Source organism: Oxyura jamaicensis, chromosome 10 (assembly GCF_011077185.1).
Source record: "Oxyura jamaicensis isolate SHBP4307 breed ruddy duck chromosome 10, BPBGC_Ojam_1.0, whole genome shotgun sequence".
Lineage (NCBI taxonomy): Eukaryota > Metazoa > Chordata > Aves > Anseriformes > Anatidae > Oxyura > Oxyura jamaicensis.
The window spans coordinates 19,852,650-19,875,191 of NC_048902.1; the positions used below are offsets into that span (position 1 = coordinate 19,852,650).

The 22,542-nt window shown below is 57.4% G+C and overlaps 2 protein-coding genes across 2 annotated transcripts in view; one reads left to right on the top strand and one right to left on the bottom strand.

Annotated features, from left to right (window-relative positions):
• The window catches only part of SMAD6 (SMAD family member 6), a 36,749-nt gene that overhangs the window by 4,950 nt on the left and 9,257 nt on the right, over positions 1-22,542 (top strand). The window contains exons 3-5 of the mRNA XM_035335953.1: positions 612-998; positions 3,491-3,547; positions 4,685-4,762. Coding sequence (XP_035191844.1) covers positions 612-998; positions 3,491-3,547; positions 4,685-4,762 — 522 coding nt within the window. The remainder of the gene's footprint in view (positions 1-611; positions 999-3,490; positions 3,548-4,684; positions 4,763-22,542) is intronic.
• On the bottom strand, positions 7,029-8,211 carry LOC118172416. Its single transcript, XM_035336318.1, has 2 exons — positions 7,791-8,211; positions 7,029-7,757 (listed from the first exon to the last, which is right to left on the bottom strand). Exons 1-2 carry the CDS (start codon positions 8,026-8,028, stop codon positions 7,039-7,041), a joined length of 957 nt encoding a protein of 318 aa, XP_035192209.1. The 5' UTR covers positions 8,029-8,211; the 3' UTR covers positions 7,029-7,038.

Consider the following 22,542-nt stretch of genomic DNA (forward strand, 5'->3'; position numbering starts at 1 on the left):
CCATGGTGCAGCCCCGCCGCGGGCCGGGGGCGAGTCGCTGCGCAGGGCTGTGGCGGGGCGCCGCACGGAGGAGCCGCCGCGCCGGGGAGCGGGGCCCGGCCGGGAGGGAGCCCGCGGCGGCGGCGGGGCTGAGATGAGATAAGAGGCGGCGGCGGCCGGCCACGAGCCCCCCCCCGCGGCACAGGGGGCGGCCAACGGCGCCGCCGGCCCCCGGCCGCCCGCTCCTCGGCGTATGTTCAGGTCCAAACGCTCGGGGCTGGTGCGGCGCCTCTGGAGGAGCCGCGTCGTGCCCGACGGCGACGGCGGCGGCGATGGCAGCGCCACGAGCGGCGGCCGCGAGCCCGGAGACGGCGGCGACAAGAGCCCGGAGCGGGGCCGCCCGGCCCTAGGGAGCGGCGGAGGGACCGAGGAGCCGCGAGCCGGGCCGGCTGCCGGAGGGCGCCGCGGGGTCCCCCCGATGGCGGAGCGCCGGGGGGCTCGGCTCCGCGCTCCGCAGCGCCGGGACGGCACCGAGGGACCGAGCCACAGGCGGGGTCGGGAGAACGCCGGGCGCACCGTGACCTGCTGCCTCTTCGGCGAGCGGCAGCCGGGAGCCCCCCGGGCCGTCCCCCCGGGCCCCGACGGCGGAGCCCCCGGCGGTTCCCCGGAGCGGCGGGGCCGCGAGGCGCGGTCGCGGCTGCTGGTGCTGGAGCAGGAGCTGAAGGCCGTCACCTACTCGCTGCTGAAGCGGCTGAAGGAGCGCTCGCTGGACAGCCTGCTGGAGGCGGTGGAGTCCCGCGGGGGCATGCCGAGCGGCTGCGTGCTGGTGGCCCGCACCGAGGTGCGCCTGGGGGGCCAGGCGGCTCCCCCCCACCTCCTGCTGGGCAAACTGTTCCGCTGGCCCGACCTGCAGCACCCCGCCGAGCTCAAGCCCCTCTGCGAGTGCCAGAGCTTCGGCGTCGCCGACGGCCCCACCGTCTGCTGCAACCCCTACCACTTCAGCCGCCTCTGTGGGCCAGGTGAGCGGCAGGGGGGCGGGAGGGGTGCTGGGGAGAGGGGTCTGGGGTTTGGGGACGGGGTCCCGAGCTTTGGGGAGGGGGCCTTTGGTTTTGGAGAGGGGATGCTGAGCTTTGGAGAGGAGTCCTGAGCTTTGGAGAGCAGTCCTTGGGCTTTGGAGAGGGGGTCCTGAGCTTTGGAGAGGGGTCCAGAAATTTGGAGGGGCGTCCTTTAGTTTTGGAGAGGAAGCCCTGAGCTTCCTCTCCTTCCTCAGGAGGGGTCCTGAGCTTTGGGGACGAGGTCCCGGAGTTTAGGGAGGAGGATCCTGAGGTTTAGGGATGGGGTCCCAGAGTTTGGGGGATCCCCCCCAGTTATCCCATTCCCGGCCGGGATGGGACAGGGACCAGCGCTTGTGAAACCCACGCATCAACCCCCTTTCCCCTATTTTTTTCCTCCCTCCCCCCCCGCGGAGGTCCCCCTGCTATTTAGGTGCCGAAGGGGCGATAATGTGCAGTTTGCATCCTGCTGGCGCCAGCCTGGCTCGCCGCTTCTCGGGGCGGCCGCGGAGCCGGGCAATTACCGCCGCGCCTCGCAGCCGCAGGGCCCCGCGCAGCCCCGCCGGGGCTGCGGGACCGGGGGGGAACCGGGGGCAGCCGCAGCCCCACCGAGCCCTGGTCTTGGCTTGGCTTTGCCCCCTTTTTTTTTTTCTTTTTTTTTTTCCTCTTTTTTTTTTTGATGCGGATGGAGAAACCCCGGAGGATATCGGAATCCTGCTCACGGTCCCCTTCTTGGCAAGAGCTTTGATTTTATTTATTTTGCAATCCGGAATCCTGCCTCGCTTTGCATCACTTGCTTGAAAGAAACTTCTGTGCTCGGCACGCAGCGCCGGCGCGCTGCTTCCCCCGAAGATCGCTAGAGGCTGGAAGGAGCCTTTTGCCTCGATGGGAGGAGATGTGCGTTTATTTTAGAAGCGGCCAAAGTTTCCAAGCCGCTTTCCCGCAGCGATGGCTTTTTCCCAGCGCTCTGCGGCTGCGAGCCCCGGGCGCTCCTGGCGCGTTCCTGCTCTGCAAGGGGGTCCCTGGGCCACCCCCCCCCCAGCTCCGGCTCTGCCTCTACTGGGGGAAGACAGCGGGAGCCCTGACACGGCCCTGGTGCCACCACAGATGGTGCCCCCACTCTGGCCACGGGTGCGTCTTCGTCCCCAAATTCCCCACGGGTGATGTGATGGAGCAGCACACGAACTCAGCCGTGCTTCGAAGAACCGCGCCATGGCACCGGGTCCGGCTCTGGCAGGGGACCTGCTGCTCCAGGGCTGGACATTGGCTCCGTTTCCTGTTTTTTTTTTTTTTTTTTTTTTTTTTTTTTTTTTTTTTCTTGGAGGCTGTTGAGAGCCCGCGAGGAGAGCATCTTGCTGCTGGCGGCCTGCTTGGTTGGGGCCTTTCGGTGCCTGTTTCAGGATGAGGATGAGGAACCTTTTCTTTTTGAGGGGCAATAATTGGGCAGAGGCCGTGCCAGAGCACCACGGAGGGGATGCTAAAGTCGTTTTTGGTGAAATAACTCAACGTGAGCTGCAGTCGTTACACTCAGGGACTGGTCTTCTGCTCAGTGTGAGGGCTGAGGAGCGCACGCTTGTTGGAGAGGCCTGGGGTCTGCATCCTGCCTCCGAGTTTCCAGCGCAGCGCCTCCCCAACGTCAGCATCAGCCCAGCACCGGGGCTGTCCCACAGCCCAGCTGCCTGCACGCAGCCCAGTCGCAGCAAGGCCGACTTCTAGAACCAAGCCATGATGGAGAAGAAAACCCCGCCTCTACCCCGGGGAGTGACGGAGGACCTTCCCCAGCCCATCGCGTGGTCTTTCCGCTTCCAAGCGCAGCAGGAGCCGGATCGCTGACCCGATTCAGCCAGGCGCTTCTGGGGACTTGCTGCGGGCACGTGTCTGCGGATGTGCTGCTGCTGAGCGCCGGGCACCTGCACAGGGGCTTGGCCAAACTGAGGACCACGGGAGGCCCCCACGGCCGAGCCCCCCGAGCAGCCAGGTGCTGCTGGACACACCAGAGTGACTTCGGTGGCTTTTTGGCCAAAGCCAGCCAGCCCTCAGCATCAGGCTGTCTGTGCCCAGAAAGGAGCCTCTCGTCATCACCCAACGCCTCTTTTTTATTCATAATGTGGTGTTTGGGGAGCTCTCGTTGGGTCCCCACACGTGGGTTGGAGCCACCGTGGTCTCTGGTACCTGGGAGCGCCGCAGCCCGGAGCACGGTGCGTGCTTCGGTCGGGGTGCCCGTGCTGGAAGGCAGGACGGCCACGTTCCCAGGCCTAATGTCTGCCTCAGGAGGTCAGGGCTGAACCCCGGTTCCTCAAAGACGTGGACAAGGCTTGGGGTAGAGTTCCCAGTGGGTTCCCGTTGCGAGTGGGCTTTATCCATCGTGTGCTTGTAGCCTTCAGAACTCAGAAGAGAAAGCACAAGGCTTTCATTTACAGACCGAACACACCACTAACACAAACTTTCCTTTTTTCCAGAGTCTCCACCACCTCCTTACTCTCGGCTGTCTCCTAATGATGAGCAAAAGCCACTGGGTACGTGCTTTCCCTCTTCTGATCTCCTGCAGCTCTCGTGGTGCAGCCCCGGTGCTGGTTGGTGGCGCGTCGGGCGGCATCAGGGATTTTCTGCCTGCTCATTCCTCCTGAGCAAGCCTCAGCTGACGGGTTTCGAGCAGTAAATGAACGCCGGTTCATCATCCCAAATTGCCGTGCGGGAGCATGCAGATGTTCCCAAATGACACAAAGCCCTGTTCTCCATGGGGGCGTAATGAAGGGTTCCCGGGCGCCGTGTTTTGTCTGCGCGCGGGGGGCGTGGGAGCTCCCGGCTGCGCCCCGGCCGGCTCCTGCCCTTCCTGTGCTTATTATCCCGAGACGGAGCCTCTCCGAGAGTCACTGCTCTGTCATTTTGGCATTTTGCTGCTCCTCATGAATTAGAAAAGCTTGGGAAAGGGAAAAGCCCAGCCTAGCCTTCGCATCCAGGGCATCCTGCGAAGGGGATTCGGGTTGGTTTTGTTTTCCTTCGTGTTTTGTTTTTCATTGTTAGGTGTGGGAAAAAACGGGGAAAAAAACCAAACTCGTCCCTCCCTGCTCTCCCCACTGCGGGGTAATTCCCTTCAGAAACTGCTGGTGCTGCAGGGAGGGATGGTAGGGAGTGACACGTGACTGGGTTAAAACAACAGCCGGGGCCTGAAATCTGCTTCATTGGCTTGTTTGATTGGAAAAATAATAGTTAATCTGTGAGCAAACAGTTGAGCACTTAATTAGAGGGGTGTAAGCAAGAGAGAATAACAAAGACTCTTAACTTGTTAAAACAAAGTTTCCTTCGCTTCAGCAAAGAGGAAGGAAGGAAGGAAGCAAGAATAAACAGCTTCAAGAATTTTAATGGCGATAATTAAGTATAGTAACTCTGAATTGTTTGGAGGCTTAATGTAACCTTATCCAGTAAGCACCAAGTTCCTACTTGTTTGATCGACTTCGCTGCAGTTATTTCTGTGGTCGAAGCGATTCAGGCTTTGCACGGTGCGAGGCGAAATGCTGCTTTCTGGCCCGGCCGAGAGGTTTTTGGGAGCCGTGGGCAGGGGACGGGAAGCAGAGGGGCCCCGGGCATGCACGAGGTGCTTGCAAATGCAGGAGGATTAAAAGTGGGGCTTTTTTTTTCCTGTCTCTTTGCAGATCTATCGGATTCCACGTTGTCTTACACTGAAACAGAGGCTACAAACTCGCCCAACGTCACGCCCGGAGAGTTCTCAGGTTGGCAGGCGGTTGTGCTCCCGGGGAGCTCGGGGACTGGAGGAGGAGGAGAAGCAGGAGGAGGAGGATGGGGGAGGGTTGTGCTGCGCCCTCCCTGTGCTCGGCACAAACGGGGAGAGCAAGGGGCAGCTGCTCGGGGCGGCTGCTCGGAGATGTCCAGGCTCCACAGGCTGCGGTGGGATGCTGCCGGTGATGGCAGGCAGGGACACTCGGGTGGTGGCCATGTGTGTCCCTGGGGCGGCCGTGGTGCTGCTGTCCCCACTGGGGTGGCAGTGAGGCCGTTTCCACCGTGGTGCTGCCGTGCTGTGCCCATGGGGTCCGTGCAGCACAGCCTGCCCTCCCTGCTGCAGCCAGGCCATGTGCTGCAAGCTGCCGTCACCAGCAGGGCTCCCAGCTGCGGAGCTGGTAAAGTTCCTGAGCACAGCTTCACTTAAGGAGGCCCTGGCTTCGCTCTGCCCCACCCCTGCACCCTTCCTCGCATTTCGTGGTGCGCAGGCACCACCAGAGGCGGTTCCGCCTCGGGGCGGAGGATCAGGACGTGGATCCGCGTGGTGCTAGGGCTGTGGTTGTTGGTCGACCTTCTCCGGCCGGGGCCGAGCGCCGTGCGGCAGGGAGGAGGCCAAAAGGGACCCGTCCGTGGGACCTGCTTCCAATTCCATGCCGAAAAGGACTTGGTGTGAGGCCGGGACCTGGCAGCTGGGGTCAGGACAAACCCACTGAGCTGAGCACCCGGCCAGGTTTGGTGCTCGCTGGGGATGGTGCAAGCAGGCCGGGTGGTGGTGACTTGGCTGGTTCAGCAAAACCCACTCTGCGAGGATGCTCAAGCCTTCCAGCAGCACGGCACGGCGGTGTTGTGATCGCATGGCACGTGGCCCCGGGGGCATTTTTTCGGGATGGTTTCCCTGGGAGGCTCCCCTGTGGCCACAGGTCCTGCCGTGTGCGTGGCACTGCCGAGTGGCCACAGCAGGGGGACGATTGATCGGAGCGAGGTAGGCGGGCGCTGGGCTGCCCAGCAAACATCTCTCGGGCTGGATCCGTCCCCGTAAAGCTCCCCGTGCCCGTGGCTTTTATTGTAACTTGATAATAGCCATTAATTACGGCAGCGGGGTTTTAAAAGCAGGGTTCCTGAGGATGTAATGGTTTAGCTTCTATCACAGCTGAGTTCTTTATGGGACATCTGGTGGGTTTTCTGGGCTGGAAGGGAGATTTTAACTTTTACTCGAACAATGTAATGATAACATGTGACCAGGATCGGGCTGAAATCGGATCCCTGCTCTCCCCCTGCGTGGTTTCAAATGGTGTAACTTTTAATAAGAGTCTGGGGCTGCGTGATTTATTTTTCCCCAGTGCTCCTGATTGCTGAAAGAGGATAAGAGCCTCACTGAAGTTAACCCATACTTGTCATCGCTGCAGAGTAAAAGGAGGAAAAAAAAAAAAAAGCACTTGGGCCGTGGTCTCTCTGCCACGTTTCGGTTTGTTTATTCTCCATCCCGACTTATTTAACAGGTCTGTGCAAACGACACCCGAAGCACGCGGCCTGCCCTGCCCGCGTCGTGTGTACCGAAGGAAGGAACTGTGCCTTCAGGTCCCCTTCCAAAAATAAGGACGTTTTGGATCTAGCATCAAGCCGCTGCTATTTATTGCTCCGGCTTTGATCATCAAAAAGGCTTTTCCTCCGAAAACCACAGATTTCAGTTTGGGGTAACAAAGAGAGCCGTTCTTGTGCTGTTGCTCGTTTGCTTGACGGACTTCTAGACGGGAAGTTTTAGCGTAGAAAGATCATCTCTTTATGTGCACAACAACTAAACATGCTGTTTGAAGTAGGCCTTTTCATGTTGTAACGTGGATCTTTACAGCCTGAAAGGCTGAAGCCTGAGGTTTGGGCCATGATGTGGGGCTGCCTGCCCCCGGGTAACCCCATGGAGAGCGGGTTTGGGGAGCGTACGTGGCTGGGTTGGGAGCGCTCCCCGTTCCTCGGTGAAGTGCAGTGGTCAGGAAGGGGCTGGGGTGGTGGAGGAGGCACTTGGAGGTCTCTGCTCCCGAGTTTCCAGGAGCTGAAGCAGCATCACGTTCAGGCTCGTGGAGTTCGTGGGGTGGCTGCCTCTTGTGTCAGCCGGATCCTGGGGATCCATCGGGGCTGGTCCCCGGGGGGATCTGAAGAGGAAAACCCGGTGTTTTGTGCTGCTGTGGGCAGGCTCGCAGGGATGAGCAGCCCCATGGGGACACCCAGGTCACTGCCCCGGCCTGGGGCTGCTGGCGGTGGCTCCGTGCCGCGGTCACCCAGGGGGGGACGTCCACAGCCCAGCTTGCCGGGACGGGGCTGGGGAAATACCAGGGAAAGGGCAAAATCCAGCGAGGCAGAAACAAAGCTCGGCCCCGTGACTCATAACTGGTGGAACATTTGTAGTAATTTCTCTCTTTTTTTTTTTCCCTCTTCCCCTCAGACTTGGCTCCTCCAGCAGTGCCAAGAAGCTGCTGCACCCGTTAGACTCGCCAGGCTTGTAGAGGGCTGCGCGGCTCTGCAAACTGGTTCGGGGTGCTGGGGCCGGGCTGGAGCCGCGAGCAGCCCGGCCCCGGGGGCTTCGCCCTTCCCTGCCTCCCCCAGGGCTCTTCCTCACCCCGAAAGACCCCATTCCTCGCCGTCCCGGTGGACAAAACCCCATCAGTTTGTACAGGCAGCGATCCCGAGATGCCGTGGTCTTGTTCATGGTGGCGCTGAGCTCTCCAAGGGCTGCGTTGGAGCCAGGGCAGGAGCAGGGGTGGTGGTGCCGCTTGCCAGGAGCCTTGTCCATCCTCTGCAGTCCACGGGAGCGCTTCAGGGCATCTCTTTCCCTTGAGCAGCTCTCAGGACGGGGAGGTCTGAGCCGTAGGAGCAGGCAGCAGCCCGACGCCGCCGCGTGCAGCTCCCGCGGCAGCCGGTGCCAAGCCTTTGTGCTCGCTGCTCTCCCCCGAAACGCGCCGCCCCGCCTCGTGTGCCGCCGCACGCCTGCTCCTTGTTCCTCGCGTAGCCGGGAGCAGGAGGAATGTTTGCGCGGAAAGTTGCATTGTTCGCAGGGAAAGGCCTTTGGGAATCGGGGCTGCCTGCGGGGCTCGAGCCCCGTGTGTGGCAGGGCTTTGCGGCGGGGAACGGCTCCTCGCCGTGCCTCCTCGCCTCCCTCCCGCACGGTCCCCTGGCTACAAGCCCTGTTGAGGGCTGGTACCTGCAGCCAGGGGCTTTGCAGGAGGCTCCGGGGGAGATGCTGCCTTAAGTATTGCAGAAATGGCATGATGTTTGGTCCAGAAACGAATTCGCTTCCCCTGTGCTCAGGCTCTTTGAAAGTTTCAGCCCCGGTGGGCTCGCTCGTAGCATCCGAAAGGTGCGGCTGGGACCCTGATAATGATCAGGGATGAATCTGGGAGCCTCTTCTGAACGGATGGAGCTGGTATGGAAACACACGCATGGATCTGAAACCTGGAAGACGAGGGGCTCGTGTGCTGCCAAAGGATGCGCTCTGCGTTACTCCGACGCCGGCAGAGCACAATTGTGAATTAACAGAGTGGAGAAACCGAGACCGAAGGGACCAGAGCTCATTTAAATCACTTTTTTGCAGGTCTTGGAAAGCCAGAGGAGCCGCTCGTGGTGGTGGGATGCGGGGACAGCGTCCCTGTATGCCTTGGGGTGGCTCGGCCCCGTTGTGGTGATGTCCTGGCTACAAAGGGAGAGCTGCAGGGTGGCTTTCTCTGCTTCCAGCAGCCTTGGGGCCATCTTCAGGAAGCGTATTTCCAAATGCCCTGAATGGAGAAAGTGAGCGTCTCCCTTCCTCTCCCCCCCCCCCAGAAATAACAGGCCGCGAGGATTTATGCTAACAAGGAAATTTATGAAGATCCTCTGTGTTAGGGATAGGAAAAAAAAAAAAAAAGCCTATAAATATGTAAGGCGGATGTGTGTGGAAACTGGGCAAACACTGCCCTTTCCAGGCGGGGGGAGAGACTGGGAAATTACCTGCTAATAGCAAACCTGGTATTTTTCTCGTTAGCCAGGCGGCAGTTCCTGCTGGAGGTGATGAGGCAGGAGGGTTTACAGCGGGTTTGGGAGCGTTTTGGGGCCGGGGGCTTAGGGACCAGGCAGCATCGCTGACCCTGTTCCTCCTGTCTGCCCCCGTCCTGCTGCAGCAAACAGACATCCCTCCTAAAAAACGAGCGGAGCGTATCTGTGCATCCAGCTTAATCACAGACAGATGTTTATTTGGGCCAGTAATGGTTTTGGTTTCCTTTTTCTTTCATATTTAACTTAAAGCTCGCTGGCGTGTCTGACTCGGAGCAGTCCATAACAATCAGGGCTTGGCTAAAAGGTTTTCTCGTCGGAGGAGCGCGCGCGTTGCCAAGAGCTACTTCTTTGATGCAAAAAAATACATCCTGGAGGTGCTTTGTCAGATGTTTTTATATTAAACATTTTTCCTCCATAGTTTTAAGTTTGCCAACGGGAAATAAAGTGCATCTATTTTCCAATGGGCTTCAAGAGAGGAATTCTGCGCTCCCCATGAAGGTTTTCCCCCACGGCCCGTGGGCTGCGTGGATGCTGGAACACAGATCAGAGAGCACGGCCGCGCAGCATCCTTCCCTTCCCAGAGCACTTCACCACACCAAACCTCGCTGTGGGAGCGAAGCTTCCAGCCCTGCCTGGCCCTGACATCAAAGGCAGCCCCGAATCACCAAGCGAGCCCCCAAGGGAAGGTGGGGAAGTCCTCGGGGATGGCACCCCTGGCTTGCAGCACTCATCCCTTTCAGAGACAAAGGTGTGCAGCAAATGTCCACGGTCTGGGCTGGCGATGAGTCCCCCGGAGCCTGCAGATCTACAGGAGGGTCCTTGTTGGATTTATTACCTTGGGGCTTGCCGCGGCGGTGGCTGAGGTGGCAGCTCCGGGCACGGAGCTGTTGGTTCCTGCGGGGCAGAAGGGGAATGAGGAGCGGTGCCTGGAGCTGGGGCAGCACGGAGACCTCGCCAGCCTGCAGCTGAACCCATCTGGAGCATCAGGACTCGGCAAACACACCCTTCGGGGCAAGATTGATGCGTGGAAAAAGCCCTTTAGATGAAGGCTGCGGGGACGTTCCCGCGTGCGGAGCTCCCTCAGGTGCAGCGGGTGCCTCAGGTCGGGTCCCCAGCCCCGTGGTGTGTTTTGGGGTCTGCAGGAGCTCGCCCACACTTTGCTGCCCGTGCGCCCTTGTCTCGCCATGCGCACCCAACGCCCGGTGTGGAGCAGCGGGGAGGTGGTGCTGAACCCATCGGCACGAGGATGGAATTTTGTCGGCAGCCATGCAGCTGTGGAAGGGTTTCTGAGGCGAGTGCCGCCTGTTCGTAAGAATATCCTGCGGGTTGTGGGCTCGCAGCGCAAGGCTTCTGGGTGTCGGAATTGATTTCCGACCTGGGCCAGGTTGGCAGTGTGGGGAGGGGAAGTGGATTTCAGAAAGGGTGAGGGGCCGCTGGGGAATTGCTGGAGATGGGAAGAGAGATTTGTGCACGAGGAAAAGGCAGTTTGCGCTGCGGGCATCCCGAGGAGGGATCTCAGGGTCTGCTGTGAGAGGACATCACCGGCCTCCAGCAGAGGTGTTCTCCAGGAGGAAAGGTGTCGTCTGGGATGGAAAATGGAGAAGTGTCAGCGATGCTCCCGGGCTCAGCGGTGCAGTGGAGCTGGAATCGGCCCCGTCACGGCCCAGCACGCACATTCCTCCACCTGTAAGATCATCCTTCCTCTTCCATCAGTCCTGCTTTAACCCTTAGAAAAGCTCTTAGAGCTGTCCCTGCTCCAGAATGACAGAAAAAATGGGAGCTGGCTGCCAGAGCCCCGGGATCGTTTGTCTACGGCAACACAGCCCGCGTCGTGCACGGCCAGTGGCAGGAGGTTGGGCTCATCGATATTTGGCCCCGTGCCTGCTGCGGGATTAAAGCAGCTTTGCAGACGGTGCCTCTGCCTTGGTGTGTGCACGCAGAGCTCCTCAGGACACGAGAAATGGCCGTGGTGGAGCCAGCAGGATGTCGTAAAGGCGATGTATCTGGGTGCCTGGGGCGCCCTGCGAGCAGCGCCCTGTTCCAGAGGGAACCGATGGCAGTGCTGGGGAGGGGAGCGCTCGGTGGGTGCCTGGAGGACGAAGCGCGAGGTGTTTTCCCTCTGCAGCAGGGACTGTTCTGCAAGGGGACAGCACTGGCAGCGTTTGGGGAGCAGCGTTGTGCTGGGGACGCTGCGTTTCGCTGTGCATTTTGCAGAGGAAAGAATTGCCTTTCCTCTTCCTTACCTGGAACCGGGCTGGCTTTCAGCAGCTAGCCGAGATGTTTTCGGCATAGAAGTTCTTGGAGTAAGTACAACACCCAGCTATGATGTTTTTGTCTGTGGTTCATTGAGCAGTTATGATGTTTGGCCTTGAATCACAGAGCAATCACATCCCTCGCTTCTCCAAGCACCTAAGCATCACTCTTGGAAAAAAAAAAAAAGAAACATCAGGAAGTAAGCAAGTTACTTAAAAGTAAATTAGTTTAATCTTTGTAGCCAAAACACTACATTCTTGCACCCTATTAGGAGTTGGATACGGCTTTCTAGGTAGTAAAAGTCCTTTTGATGTAACTCCGGTTGTGTCTTTCAAGCAGCGCACATCTGATGGCACGGCTTTGTTTGAACTCCCTCTCTGTGCGTGTTTCACTTCTCAAATGGATTTGCTGAATACTGGCCACAGTGTGTTGCTGACCTTTGAAAACGGTGAGTGTTTTGAAGGGGAATTTTGGCTTCTTGGAGCGACCTGTAGAGAGAGGCTAGCATTCAGAGTTACAGTAAGAGATTTTTTTTTTTTTCTTTTGGTGGCACTTTGATGAGTGAGAGGTGTTTATAGGCTTGATTCATAACCGAGTTACTAAGGTTTTCCACGGAAATAACTTATTAAATCTGTGGCGCTTACCGAAACGATTGAAGTCCGTCGATTTGCTGCTCATCAAAGGCACCTCCTTTCCTGGACACCAGGCCCTAACTCAGCATTTTACCTCTGGAGGATGCTCAAATCCAAGCGGGGTGTGCGGTGCGGGAGCTCGAGACGTGTTTTAGTAAGAAAGAAAAAAAAATACCCCAAGACAAACTGGAAAAAAAAAAAAAAAAGACTTGAGGAAAAACATCTCCCGTCCCTCTGAGCGGCTGATGGTTAAACCTGCCCCTCTGGAACACTGCTTATTTGTGTGGATTTCACTTCGCCGCTCAGCAGCCGAAAAGTACATCCCTTTACTGCCTCTGGCCGGGCTGCTGCCGGCTTTGAAGTGCCTCGCGTCCCTGGAACCACAGGTTAAATCTGCTGGCGGAGGAGACTCGGCTCTTTGTCCTCCCAAAGTGCTCGGGATTAGGCACACGGCTGTTCCTAGTTGCATCGCGCCGCGGGGCGAAGCCGCTGCCTGGAGAAGATGCCCCGTGCTGGGGGCATCGGGCTCCCAGGGTGCTGCCCTTGCTCACCTGCCTGCTTTCACCCAAGATGACCAGACCTGAATTCCCCCGTGCTACAAAACCCGTTCCTGCCTCTCCTCTTGGGTGCAGACTTGCGCTGGGAGCCGCCTCACTGCGATGCTTCTCCATGCAGGCGGTGCTTTATGTTCCGGGTTATAACCTGCTAAAAAGTCAAATTCCCAGCGATACAAGAAAGGAGTCAGTAGAGATCATTCATGTATCTGTGTATGCATTGATTCATTTCAGCAGTTTTTCATTCCTGGGGGAGCAGGAAGCCTTTCCGTGCTGTCAGAGGGCCTCGTGCAGCATGGTCCAGCCCCGCAGCATCCCCGCTGCGTTCCTCCATCGCCCCGTGCCTTGGTCCTGCAGCAGCCTCACTGCGGGTCGGGGCAGGTGGGGCCGGGCTCTTCCCTCTGCCCTGGGAAGCCAGGAGGCATCCCAAGGATGCCGAGTTCTTCCCAGTGCTTTTTCTTTGTTTGTGTCCGTTTAGAAGAGGGAAGCCTCCAAACGTGGCTTCTGTCACCTGCAGAGGCTGTGCCACCTCCACCGGGAGCTGCTCCCTTCTCCTTTTCCTTCCCTTCCCTCTCAGAGCGTGGTTCCCAGAGCAAACCCTGGACCAAAACCCTCATTCCCTCCCCAAAATGCCATTCACGTGCGTGCCCCATCTCACATTTGCTGTCCCAGCTGGACTGATGGCAGATTCATGGTCTCTGCGCTTGGGTTTTGTAGAGCTGTGCCGGTGGCTGCCCTCCCCTTCCCGTGCCTGCGTTGGGGTTTGTGGGTTTGGGGACGGTCCTTGCCCTAGGCTGGAGGATCAGGCTGCCCTTCCTCAGCTGGGTTTCAGAGGCTGGAGGAGGAGCTGGAGGCTTCATCCTGCTGCAGGGCATCTCCTGATGCTGCAGTGCTCATGCATGGTGCCCATGGAGGTGCCCCCATCGCTCCCTCTGTGCATGGAGCACAGCTCCCGGCTGGGGCTCTGGTTTTGGCAAGGGCTCGCTCTTACCCCGTAGGGAGTCAGGAAGAACAGAAGCCTTTAACTTTATGAATCGGTGCTAGATCCAGCACGCACCGTGCCGGGGATACCTGGGAAGGATTCCTTGCAGCAGTGCTGAGGAAGGTTCAAGGCACAGATGTGTCAGTTTTATCTATATATTCCATTAGAAGGAGCGAAATGTGCCAGCAGAAAGGCTATTTTTCAGCTCTTTCCATTTATTAAGGTCTCGTTTGCTAAGATTTTTCCACTCAAAGAGCCAAAGAATGTTAAAGACTTTTTTTAAAGGAGAAAAAAAAGCCAGCTGCTTTGCTCTTTCACACATAGTGATGCAAACTGCTGTTGTCTATTTAAGAAAGAAAAAAAAAAAAGGATATAATAAAGAACAAAATGCATTTCCTGGTTCGAAAACCAGCCCGGCAGGCACCTGAAAAGAGGTGTCACGCTTGGGGCGTCTGCTCGGTGGGTGCTGACAGCGCTGCGCCATCTCCTCTGTGTTCACCCTGCCTCTGGAGGGTGCGGAGCAGCGGACGTGCTGCTCAGAGCGCGTCGCTTTGCCTTCATTTCCTTGTTTTTTTTTCCCAGGCCTTTACAAAACGTGGCCAGTTCTGGCGGAGGGGCGAGTGCCCGGCGCAGACAACGGCCGCTTGTGAGCTGCCGCGCCGGGCTGCGCGCTGGGAAGAATGGCGCGGTTGATCCGTCTTCCCCCGCCACAAGGCGCTGCGATCCCTGACCGGCTGTCCCCGGCGTGCCCGGGCGGCAGAGAAAGCAAACATTGACCGTGGTGGCTGTAAACGCTCCTGGCTCTGCTCTCAGCCCCTTCTGAACAAATGCCGTTGTGTCCCCGCGCCCAGCGGCGGCCGGGCGAGCACGGTCACATCTCCCTCGTGCGCTGCAGCTCGTGCCCTTTTGCTCTTTGAGCCTTGAAGTGAGCAGCATGTGAAAATGAGATAGCTTTATCCTTTCATATTTCAAAGGGAATGGAAATCATAGCATAACTTCTAGCAAAAAGGGAACCAGAGAATTGCACTGTGTTTTGCCTTGTGCTCGTGTTTCTTTAGAGTCTGATGCTTGCAGAAGGGAAACAAATGGATGGGGAAAGGTCTTCCCACTAATGAAGTCCAAGCAGTAAGCATAGTACATGGGAGGCGTCGTACTGAAGTGTTAAAGACATTTTGAAATATCCCACAGGCAGTTGGATGGGCTGCCTCCTGTAGCGTCCTCCTCTTGGGCTTGAGTGGCTGATGGTGCTCTCAGCTCGTGTCCAGGTGTTGGGTTGGGTTGGGTTGTGTTGAGCTGTGTTGCACTGCCTTGTGTTGGGACTTCTGGTGGAGTAAAAGTGGCGTGGCCCTGCTAGTATTGGCCATGTGGGACTATGCCTTTGGCTGTCCCTGCTTGTCCAAAAAGAGGAGGAGCTCCTCATGCTTCGAGGAAAGGTCCATGGACAAAGCTGAGCCAGGTCTCGCAGCTACAAGTTGCTGGTAATTACAAAGAACCCCTGCTCTAAATTTCAATCCGTTTGCTTTGCTTGGTGCTACAGCTCGGTGCGTCCAGCTGTGCACAGAGCGAGCAGGTGCAAAACCTGGGAGTTAAACGGCGTGCACCCAAACCACCCCTAGAAGATGTGTGTGTCTGCGGCCTCCACCGAGGTCTCGAGCTATTCCTGCCACAGGGCTGATAATGGTGCAGCCAAATCCATGAGGTTTTGACTGAAGCCCATTCAAAGCTGGAGGACCCCTTCTAGAAAGGTTTTCTGAAGGCCTGGAAGCAGGACGCCGTGGCTTGGAGGGGCACGTGGGCGCCTGCCCTGGAACACAAGGGGCAGCCCTTCGTGGGGAGTCCTGGGCCTGTTTTCCCCCAGGTGTCTCAGGAAGTGCCTTCCGAGATCTGCAAAGAAAAACCAACCAACCAACAACAACAACAAAAAAGAAACCAACAAAACTTTATGAATCAATTGGGAAGCCAGTAAAAATTAGTAGTAACAAGCTCATTTCAATAGAAATGGGTTTGCTGCTCTGCCGGCTGCCAACCATTTATGAGACTGGCTCAGTGCCGGCGAGCAGGGTCCAGCACACTGCATCCTTCCACCCTCCTGCTGCTGGAAATAATTTGTGACTTAAAAAAAATAAATAACGCTATTGTGGAGCTTGTTTTATGGTTGGGGCCTGAGCTGGGCAAGGGTGACAGCTCCAGCTCCAGAGTTTGCAAAAGCTGGCTGGGGGCTTTCCCCTCCATCCCCTGTGGGTTTCTGCTGGGTTTCCGCAGTGCAAGCGAGGACGCTGGTGGGTGGCTGCTGGATCCACGGCACGTTCAGTCGGCTCCTCAAATCCAGGGCAAGGAGAGGAGAGCTGGGGCAGGTGGCCGTGCCGAGGCAGGAGGATGCCACGCGTTGGGTGGCTCAGCGGCACGTGGCAAAAGCCTTACGTGGGGCAGGCGGCCTGGGTTTTGGTGTTGGTGCCCTGGATGTGTCTCCTCGTGTCATGTTCTCTGCCCCGTTGCTTCGGTTTTCCTGCAGGGAACTTCTTGAAATGCTGCATGCGGGGAAGCGATGAAGGGGCTGGTTGGTCCGAAGGGCAGCGATAGCTAACTGGTTGAGCTGCTGCTGTCTGTAACCATCGGTGGTAGTTGGTTGACGCGTTAGGAATAAGCCCACCAGAGGACCCCTGTGGTGGCACGGCTGTTGTGCGTCAGTAACGGCCCTTGGGAGGTGGCGTTTCCTAAAGGCCAGCGTGTTGGAGGCTTCAGGTGGCTTCTAGGGGGACGCAGCCGCAGGGTTGCTGTGGTTTTTGGAGACCCCATCGCAGGACGGGACCAGCCTGGCTCTTACTCCATCACTTGGCCCTCATCCTCCTGGTACAGCCAAAGCCATTTCGGCTTGCTTTGTGAGCTCCTGTCCCTGTGGGATGGGTGATCCTGGGACAAGGGGTGGGCAAGAGGAGGCTCGGGCTGGTTCACGTCCCTCGACGAGCTGGAGTACGCTGGGCTTGGGGGGACAGTGTTGCTCGGGTGTCCAGGCGAGGCGGTGCTGGGCCTCCCGAGCGCCGTCTGCTTGCACGGTGGCCTCCTCCACCCGGCCTCCGCCCCAGTTCTGGGGCTGGGGGAGGTGCAGCCGTTTGCACCCCCGGGGCCTTGGGGTACGTGTCCCATCCGTCTTCTCTAAGCCGAGCTGATTTACACCCGGCCTCGGACGCTTTTACGGCCATCCTCCCTAAAAAGAGAGCGGCCCGGTGCCACGGGGCTCCCTGCTCGGGCAGACGGCTGTGACGAGAGCCGGGGATCCGTGGAAACTTCCACTCCGGAGGAGATCAAGGAAATTCCTCTGCGAGTACAAAGTAAGGTAAAGATCCTATGTGCGCGGCGAGTTGCTTTTCCCCCCATTGTTGAGCTATTTTAATGAAAGGGAAATGTCAGCAAAAGCATGTTTAAAAAAACGTCACTCACGCATCGCTGGGTTTAGAGTAAGAGCGCTCTGGGCAGCCTCTTCGCTGCTGAAACAGAAAAAATGAAGCTGTTTTTTATGCCCAGATGATTACAGCCACGTATTTTGAAACAACCCAGCTCTTTTCCACGTAGAGTCATCGCTGTGGGGCTCGGGAGCTGGACTGAATCCAGCCGTGCTCGAAAGGGTCGGTCATTCGAGACTTCTAGCGTTAAAGGTCTTTGCAAATGAGTTTTCCTCTCGCCGTCCTGCATTTGTTTGTGTAAAAAGCCTCGGTGGATTCGGTATGCGTCTGGCTTTGAAGGGCTCTGCTTCAAAGGCTGCTTGCGCTCGGTGTTTTGTATGCTGATACACGCTGCCCGCGCGGCTCGGCTGCCTCTCCTGGAAAAGCCTCGGCTCTCGGCTGGGTTAAAACCTGCAGGAAGGAAAAGCCGAGCCTGGGGTTTGGAAACCATCGAGGAAACTGCGCGAGGTGGGGGTGAGCGTGCCTACCTGGGCTGGTTTATGGCTTAGCAGAGGTAACGAGCTTTTCTTCAGCACCCAGGTGAGCGCATTGATCTGTAGGAGAAGGCACGGGCTCGTCCTGGAGCTGAAGCCATGGGGCAAGTGCCCGGTTCAGAGGAGGCTTCCCATAGCTCACGGTGCTTGAGGCGTGTGAATTAGCTGAGGTGCTGCTCAGGGTGTCTGCAGGTGGAAGGATCCACTGATGCATTTACTCTCGCAGTCCCTTTCCAGCTTGGTTTTATTTCCAGAGTAACCCAGGAGCGTGACCCCATATCCATGGAGAGACGAAGCACCTTAGCGAGAGGTTGCAGGTCAAGGACCCTGGAACCTCTGGGCCCGGGTAGCAGTCCTCCTCCTGACATTAATCCAATCAAACCTTAGGTTAATGCCTAAGTCCGTGTCTGAGCCGCTCTTCTGGACTCTCACTGCAGGCTGCAGGGAGAAGGAGCCACGTGCAGGGTGCCGGGATGTGTCCTCGTGCCCGCCACGCCAGCGGAGGGGATTTAGGTGCTTGTGCACAGGAAACCCAAACTATTTGTCAAGGAGGGAAGCGTACCACGCTGGCTCGGCCCTGCTCTCCCTGAAATGAATGGCACAGTTCTCAGCGCCTTCGGTCGCCGCTGGACGGGGGCCATTGTTTAACAGCAGTTGGGAGCATGATGTCAGGGGCAGAAAATAGCGTTTGTTGTTATCGGAGTAAAAGTCGAATTTCTTGCAGTCTTTTCCCGGGCTGCCGCCCCTTCCAGCCTTCCCCGCGGGAGCCCGCGCGCGGCTCCCCGGCCCCTCCTGATGGTTTTTCCAGCCCCGTTACACAACGCGCGGCCGCTTGGCTCGGCGAGCTGGTGGCGAGCAGCGTCCAGAGCTGGAGGTGTGCAGAAAGGGGAACGGCCTTGGTTGGGGTTTTAGGGCCTTCGGGGTGAACGATGCCAGAGTAAATAGGGGGGGGTTGCTAACTGAACAGCTCGCAGGGAGTGGGGTGCAGCCACGCGGGGACCTGCGCCCCTTGGGCTTGGGGTTTGGGGCTTGAGCGCTGGGTTTACAAGGAAATAAGGACAGAAGGGCTGCTACCAGCACGTGGGGTTGCCTAGCCTTCGGTCCTCGGAGGCTGCGCTCTGTCCATCAGCTCCACCTTAAAGGAACTTCACGTCCCCATTCATCCGCGGCTGCTGCCTTGTCCTCCGAGAAAACCCTTCAGAGCGTTCCTGCTCCAGGTTTGCTCGCAGCAGGCTGTCCCCCATTCATCCTGGGCCTCTCCTAGTTGCTCTTGCCTTGAGGTCTCACAGCACGGGCTGGGGAAGGCGCTGGGGTGGTTTTTGTGAGCCACAGCTCAGAAGGAATCGGTGCTTTGGCAAACGGGTCGCCTCGAAGCGCAGCGGCCGCTTGGGGAGGGCACTGGGTTATGACAACAAATAGAAGCGAGCGGCACTTCGAGAAACGCCAGGAATGTGAAAATGTTTAAATGATTTAGTAGGAGAAAACTTTATTTAAACATCTAATCGAAAAGCACGCTTTCATCTTTAAAACATCGGTGTTTGAACTTCCATCCAAGTTTTTTTTTCTGGGCTTTCCTTGCACTTCATCACAGGCAACACAAAGCTGCGCCTCGCAAAGTGAACAAACTCCGAGTTCCCCGTTCCCATTTGTTGTCGTTGCCTCAAACGCACCTAAGTTACAGCGAGGGAGCAGTTCCGGGGAAAACTGCTGAACAAGTTGTTCCCTGCTTTAGCGAGGGCGATGTGCATTTATTTGAAGAACTGGAGCTAGAAAGGCCCCGTGTCCAGGCAAACCTCATAAAACTGCACGGCTTTCCATATGGAAACCGCCCTGGGTACAGACGCAGCTGTCAGCACGACGCTTTTTCCCCGTCACAAGCCAAAATCCACCTAGGGGAAGCACATCTCCGTGTTTGGGTGCAGGGGTGCAGGAGGCAGCCGGCAGAAATCCAGGTTCGGGTCAGCCCTGGCACACAGCACTCAGAAGAAAATCAGGTAATCACTTAATTCTTGAAGAAAATCACTTAATTCTTGAAGTGGGCGCTTAGCGGAGGCTGGTTTTGGATGGACAGAATTGTTGGCTGTATGATGCAAAATCCAGGGCTTGCATTTCAAAGGGAAGAATCTTGGGGCTCCTCTCCAGAATGTGGTCCACTGTTGGGCAACTTTAAATTTAAAAAAAAAAACACAAAAAAACAAAAAAACACAACAATGACACCGGGATTATACCTGCTGCAGTGCCTTGGTGCACACACACCTTCCATTTGGGGGTGCATGGAGGGGATCAGTGTCGTCGTTACTTCCCGCACACAAGTGTGTGGCAGGATGGAGCCCATCGTCAAGCTCTGGGAGCTCTGTGCCACATCAGCCTCACCACGGTCACTTCTGGCCCATTGGGTCTGGGATTGGCTTTGGAAACGTCCCCGTTTGTGCTCCTAAAAACGTCCCCGCGTGCGCCGCGCCGATGGGCTGCCGTGCTCCGACGTGGAGATTTACGCTTCCTAAGTACACTGGAGAAATTTTTGAAAGCAGCTTAAATATTTACACAATAAGCATTTAAGGCAACTCTGTTATGTCTCCGAAGGAGCTGCTGCTCCTTTGGGCCCAGCAGACCATGAACGAGGTCCATATTTTTTTTTTAATTGTCTGACCTCCAGGAATTTCTTTTTTTTTTTTTTTTTTTTCACCTAACTGTTTTGAAGCAGACAAACAAATGGAAATTCATACACAGGAACCTATAAATAATGTTAATGGCCTGGCTTGTGTCCTCAAACGCCAGGAAATTCAGAGGCATGACAGCGAGCTGGCCCCGGCCCTGGCTGGGAGGAGACGGTGGGCGAGGGCAGCGCGCGTCCCCGCGGTGCCACCCAAGGGTGGCCGTCCCCAGGGAGCGACGGGTGCTGGGCACAGCACGTGCCAGGTCCCCTCTGGCAGGGAGAGCTGTGACCCCGGGATGCTGAGCATCGCGGGGTTTGGGGCTTGGGGTCTGACATCCTGGTTTGCAGAGGGCTGTTGGACCGCGGAGCTTTTTCTGGCATCGAGGACGCAGTCGCGGTGCGGTGGTTTTGGGGACGGCGCGAGCATCCCCGGTGCTTCCACAGCCCTGCATCCCTCCTCACTCCTTGCCAGCTCCAGAAACGCTGTGCCGTGCCCCAGGGCGGGCTCTGGTGGCAGCCGCAGCTCTGCCTGCTTTGCCTTGCCCTTGTCCCGGGGTGGGCAACTTTCTTTTGCCATCAAATTGGATTTTGCAAGGCTCCGGCACTGCCGTTCCTATTGAACATGCAGCAATGTCCGGCTCGCACGGGGTCCTGGTGCCAGCAGCCCCTCTCGGGGCTCCCCACCAGCACGTCCCTGGGCGCTTCCCGAGATGCACGTTTTATTTTTTTTCCTCCTGCTTGCACGGCAAACGGATGTTTAGATCAGAAAGGAAATCAGGTCGCTGTTTTCTCGGCTCCGCGTGCAGCAAACAGCCCTTCAAAATAACTCCTGCCTCACGGTGCCAGGAAAAACAGCGGAGCCAAAGCGTTGCAAGCAAAGAACTGCTCCTTCTGTGAGAGTCCTCCTCTTCTGCTCCCAGTCTGCATGTCGGACCCGCTGTTTTTAGGTTTTGTTTTGAGGTTTTCAACCCCGTGAGCTGTTCCTTCCAAAGCGGAGGGATTTAGCACGCAGTGGGAGCCAAATCTCGCTGGTGACTTCCTTGGACGGGGCGGCTTTGGGGTGGGAAATTTAATTATGTGCTGTCAATTTGGGAGCCAGTGCTGGGACCCAAAGTGCCTGGTGCCGTGCGGGGGTGACGGAGGCGAGGTGGCCCTCGGGGGGTGGTGGTGGGGTGGGACGGTGCTCCCTGGGGTGTCCCTGCGGGGCTGGGATCCCTGCAGGGGATTTTGGCCAGGGCTGTGGGAAGAGCTCTGCAGCCTCCGCACAGCCCAGCCCATGTGAGTCAGCCCGGGCAGGAAAGGAAAAGCTCGGAAGGTTTGGAAAAGCGGCTGGGAAGGCAGGCGATGCCCTGCCTGCACCCTGCCTGCACCCACACCCCGCTGGTACCCGGGGTGAGGTGGGTGCCACCAGCCCCTCCCCGGCTGCTGGCCCCCCAGAAAGCTGTCACCCATCAGCCCCCGGCTGCTGGGGTGCTCTGGCTGTACAAGAACCATGATTTGGGGGCAGAACCATGATTTTGGAGCCTGTCCCCATCTCACCGGGGACCGTCTCGGTGACGCTGCGGTGACTGCAGGCACCGGTGCGCCAGGGCGGTGCTGGGGAGCAGGGGCTTTGTTTTTCGACTTGATTTTATTTTTTTTTTTCTTTGGGAAATGCAGCCTCTTGCAGTCATGCTGTCACAGTTAAAATAAGGTTTAAATTACAGGGCTGGCTGTGGCTTTTTCCCTTTCTTTCAGAATTTTTGCCAACTTGCAATTTACTTAATGAAATCCTGCTATTTCGTTTAACAGGGATATTTTTTGCAGATGTTGATTTAACCCAGCTTTATAAAATATGTGAACTGTGCAGTTTCTTTCCTATTTTTAACAATTTCAGGATTCTGGTGCAGTAACACGGCTGAGCTCCTAACGTCGATAGCGTGGTTTGTTTGTCCCGTGCAAAGGCTGAGGTTTAAGGCTGAGCCTTTCCGTGTCGCTCGCGGCCGCTCCTCCCCAGCAGAAACGGTCAAAATGTTGCAATAACGAGCAAAAGGAATCCAAAGGAGGAAAGCGTCGGGAGCTGGAAGCTCTCTGCTGCTCCGTGCATGCATTTCTGCACAATCTCGGGCTGGTCTCGCACGCAGTTATTCTTCAGGTGGTTTTGAGCAGGGGGTTCAAAAATATTTGTGTGTATGCTATACAGCTGGGCTGTAGGAGAGCAGAAAGAACCGAGGCTCTCCCCAGTGGCTCACAGGCTGTGTTTTTCATGTATTTCCCCAAATAAGCCTCGCTTTATTTTTTGAGCTCGGTTTCCCAGGAGGGGAGAGGAATTCGGCGTTTCTCCGTTAGCGCTTGGCTGAGTTGGGGCGCGCGGTCTTGAGCTCGTTAGCCGTAACGAAGCGCTCACGTGCTCCGCTAATCTCCCTGCCCTTTGATTTACAAAGAGCCCGACCTGCCCTGCCTCCCTCCTGCCCCTCGAAGGGAAAGGCACGCACTCAGCATCTCGGGGACACCCCCGGAGGAGCTGCAGCCAGGATCCTGGAACAAACCCGCCCTGGAAAAGATCATTTTTAGCCTTAAATTTCAGCTGCCCCCAAGAACGAGGGCGGCTTGTTCAAGGAGGGTGGGAGGGTTTTTAACCCGAATGGAGCCTTTCTTCTGCTGACACCAACTCGTACACCCGGTGCTGGTGGCTGGGTTATGTTGAGCGAGTGTTACTGGAAATGGGAGCCCTGGAGCCCCGTCCCCGCTGTAACGCATCCG

What these genes read in the sequence shown, in the direction of transcription:
- LOC118172416 (XM_035336318.1), bottom strand. Translation starts at nt 8,028, where the DNA reads ATGCCATTTCTGCAATACTTAAGGCAGCATCTCCCCCGGAGCCTCCTG. An exon ending in ACAATGCAACTTTCCGCGCA is followed by an intron (nt 7,758 to 7,790) that starts AACATTCCTCCT and finishes TACGCGAGGAAC; the next exon opens with AAGGAGCAGGCGTGCGGCGG.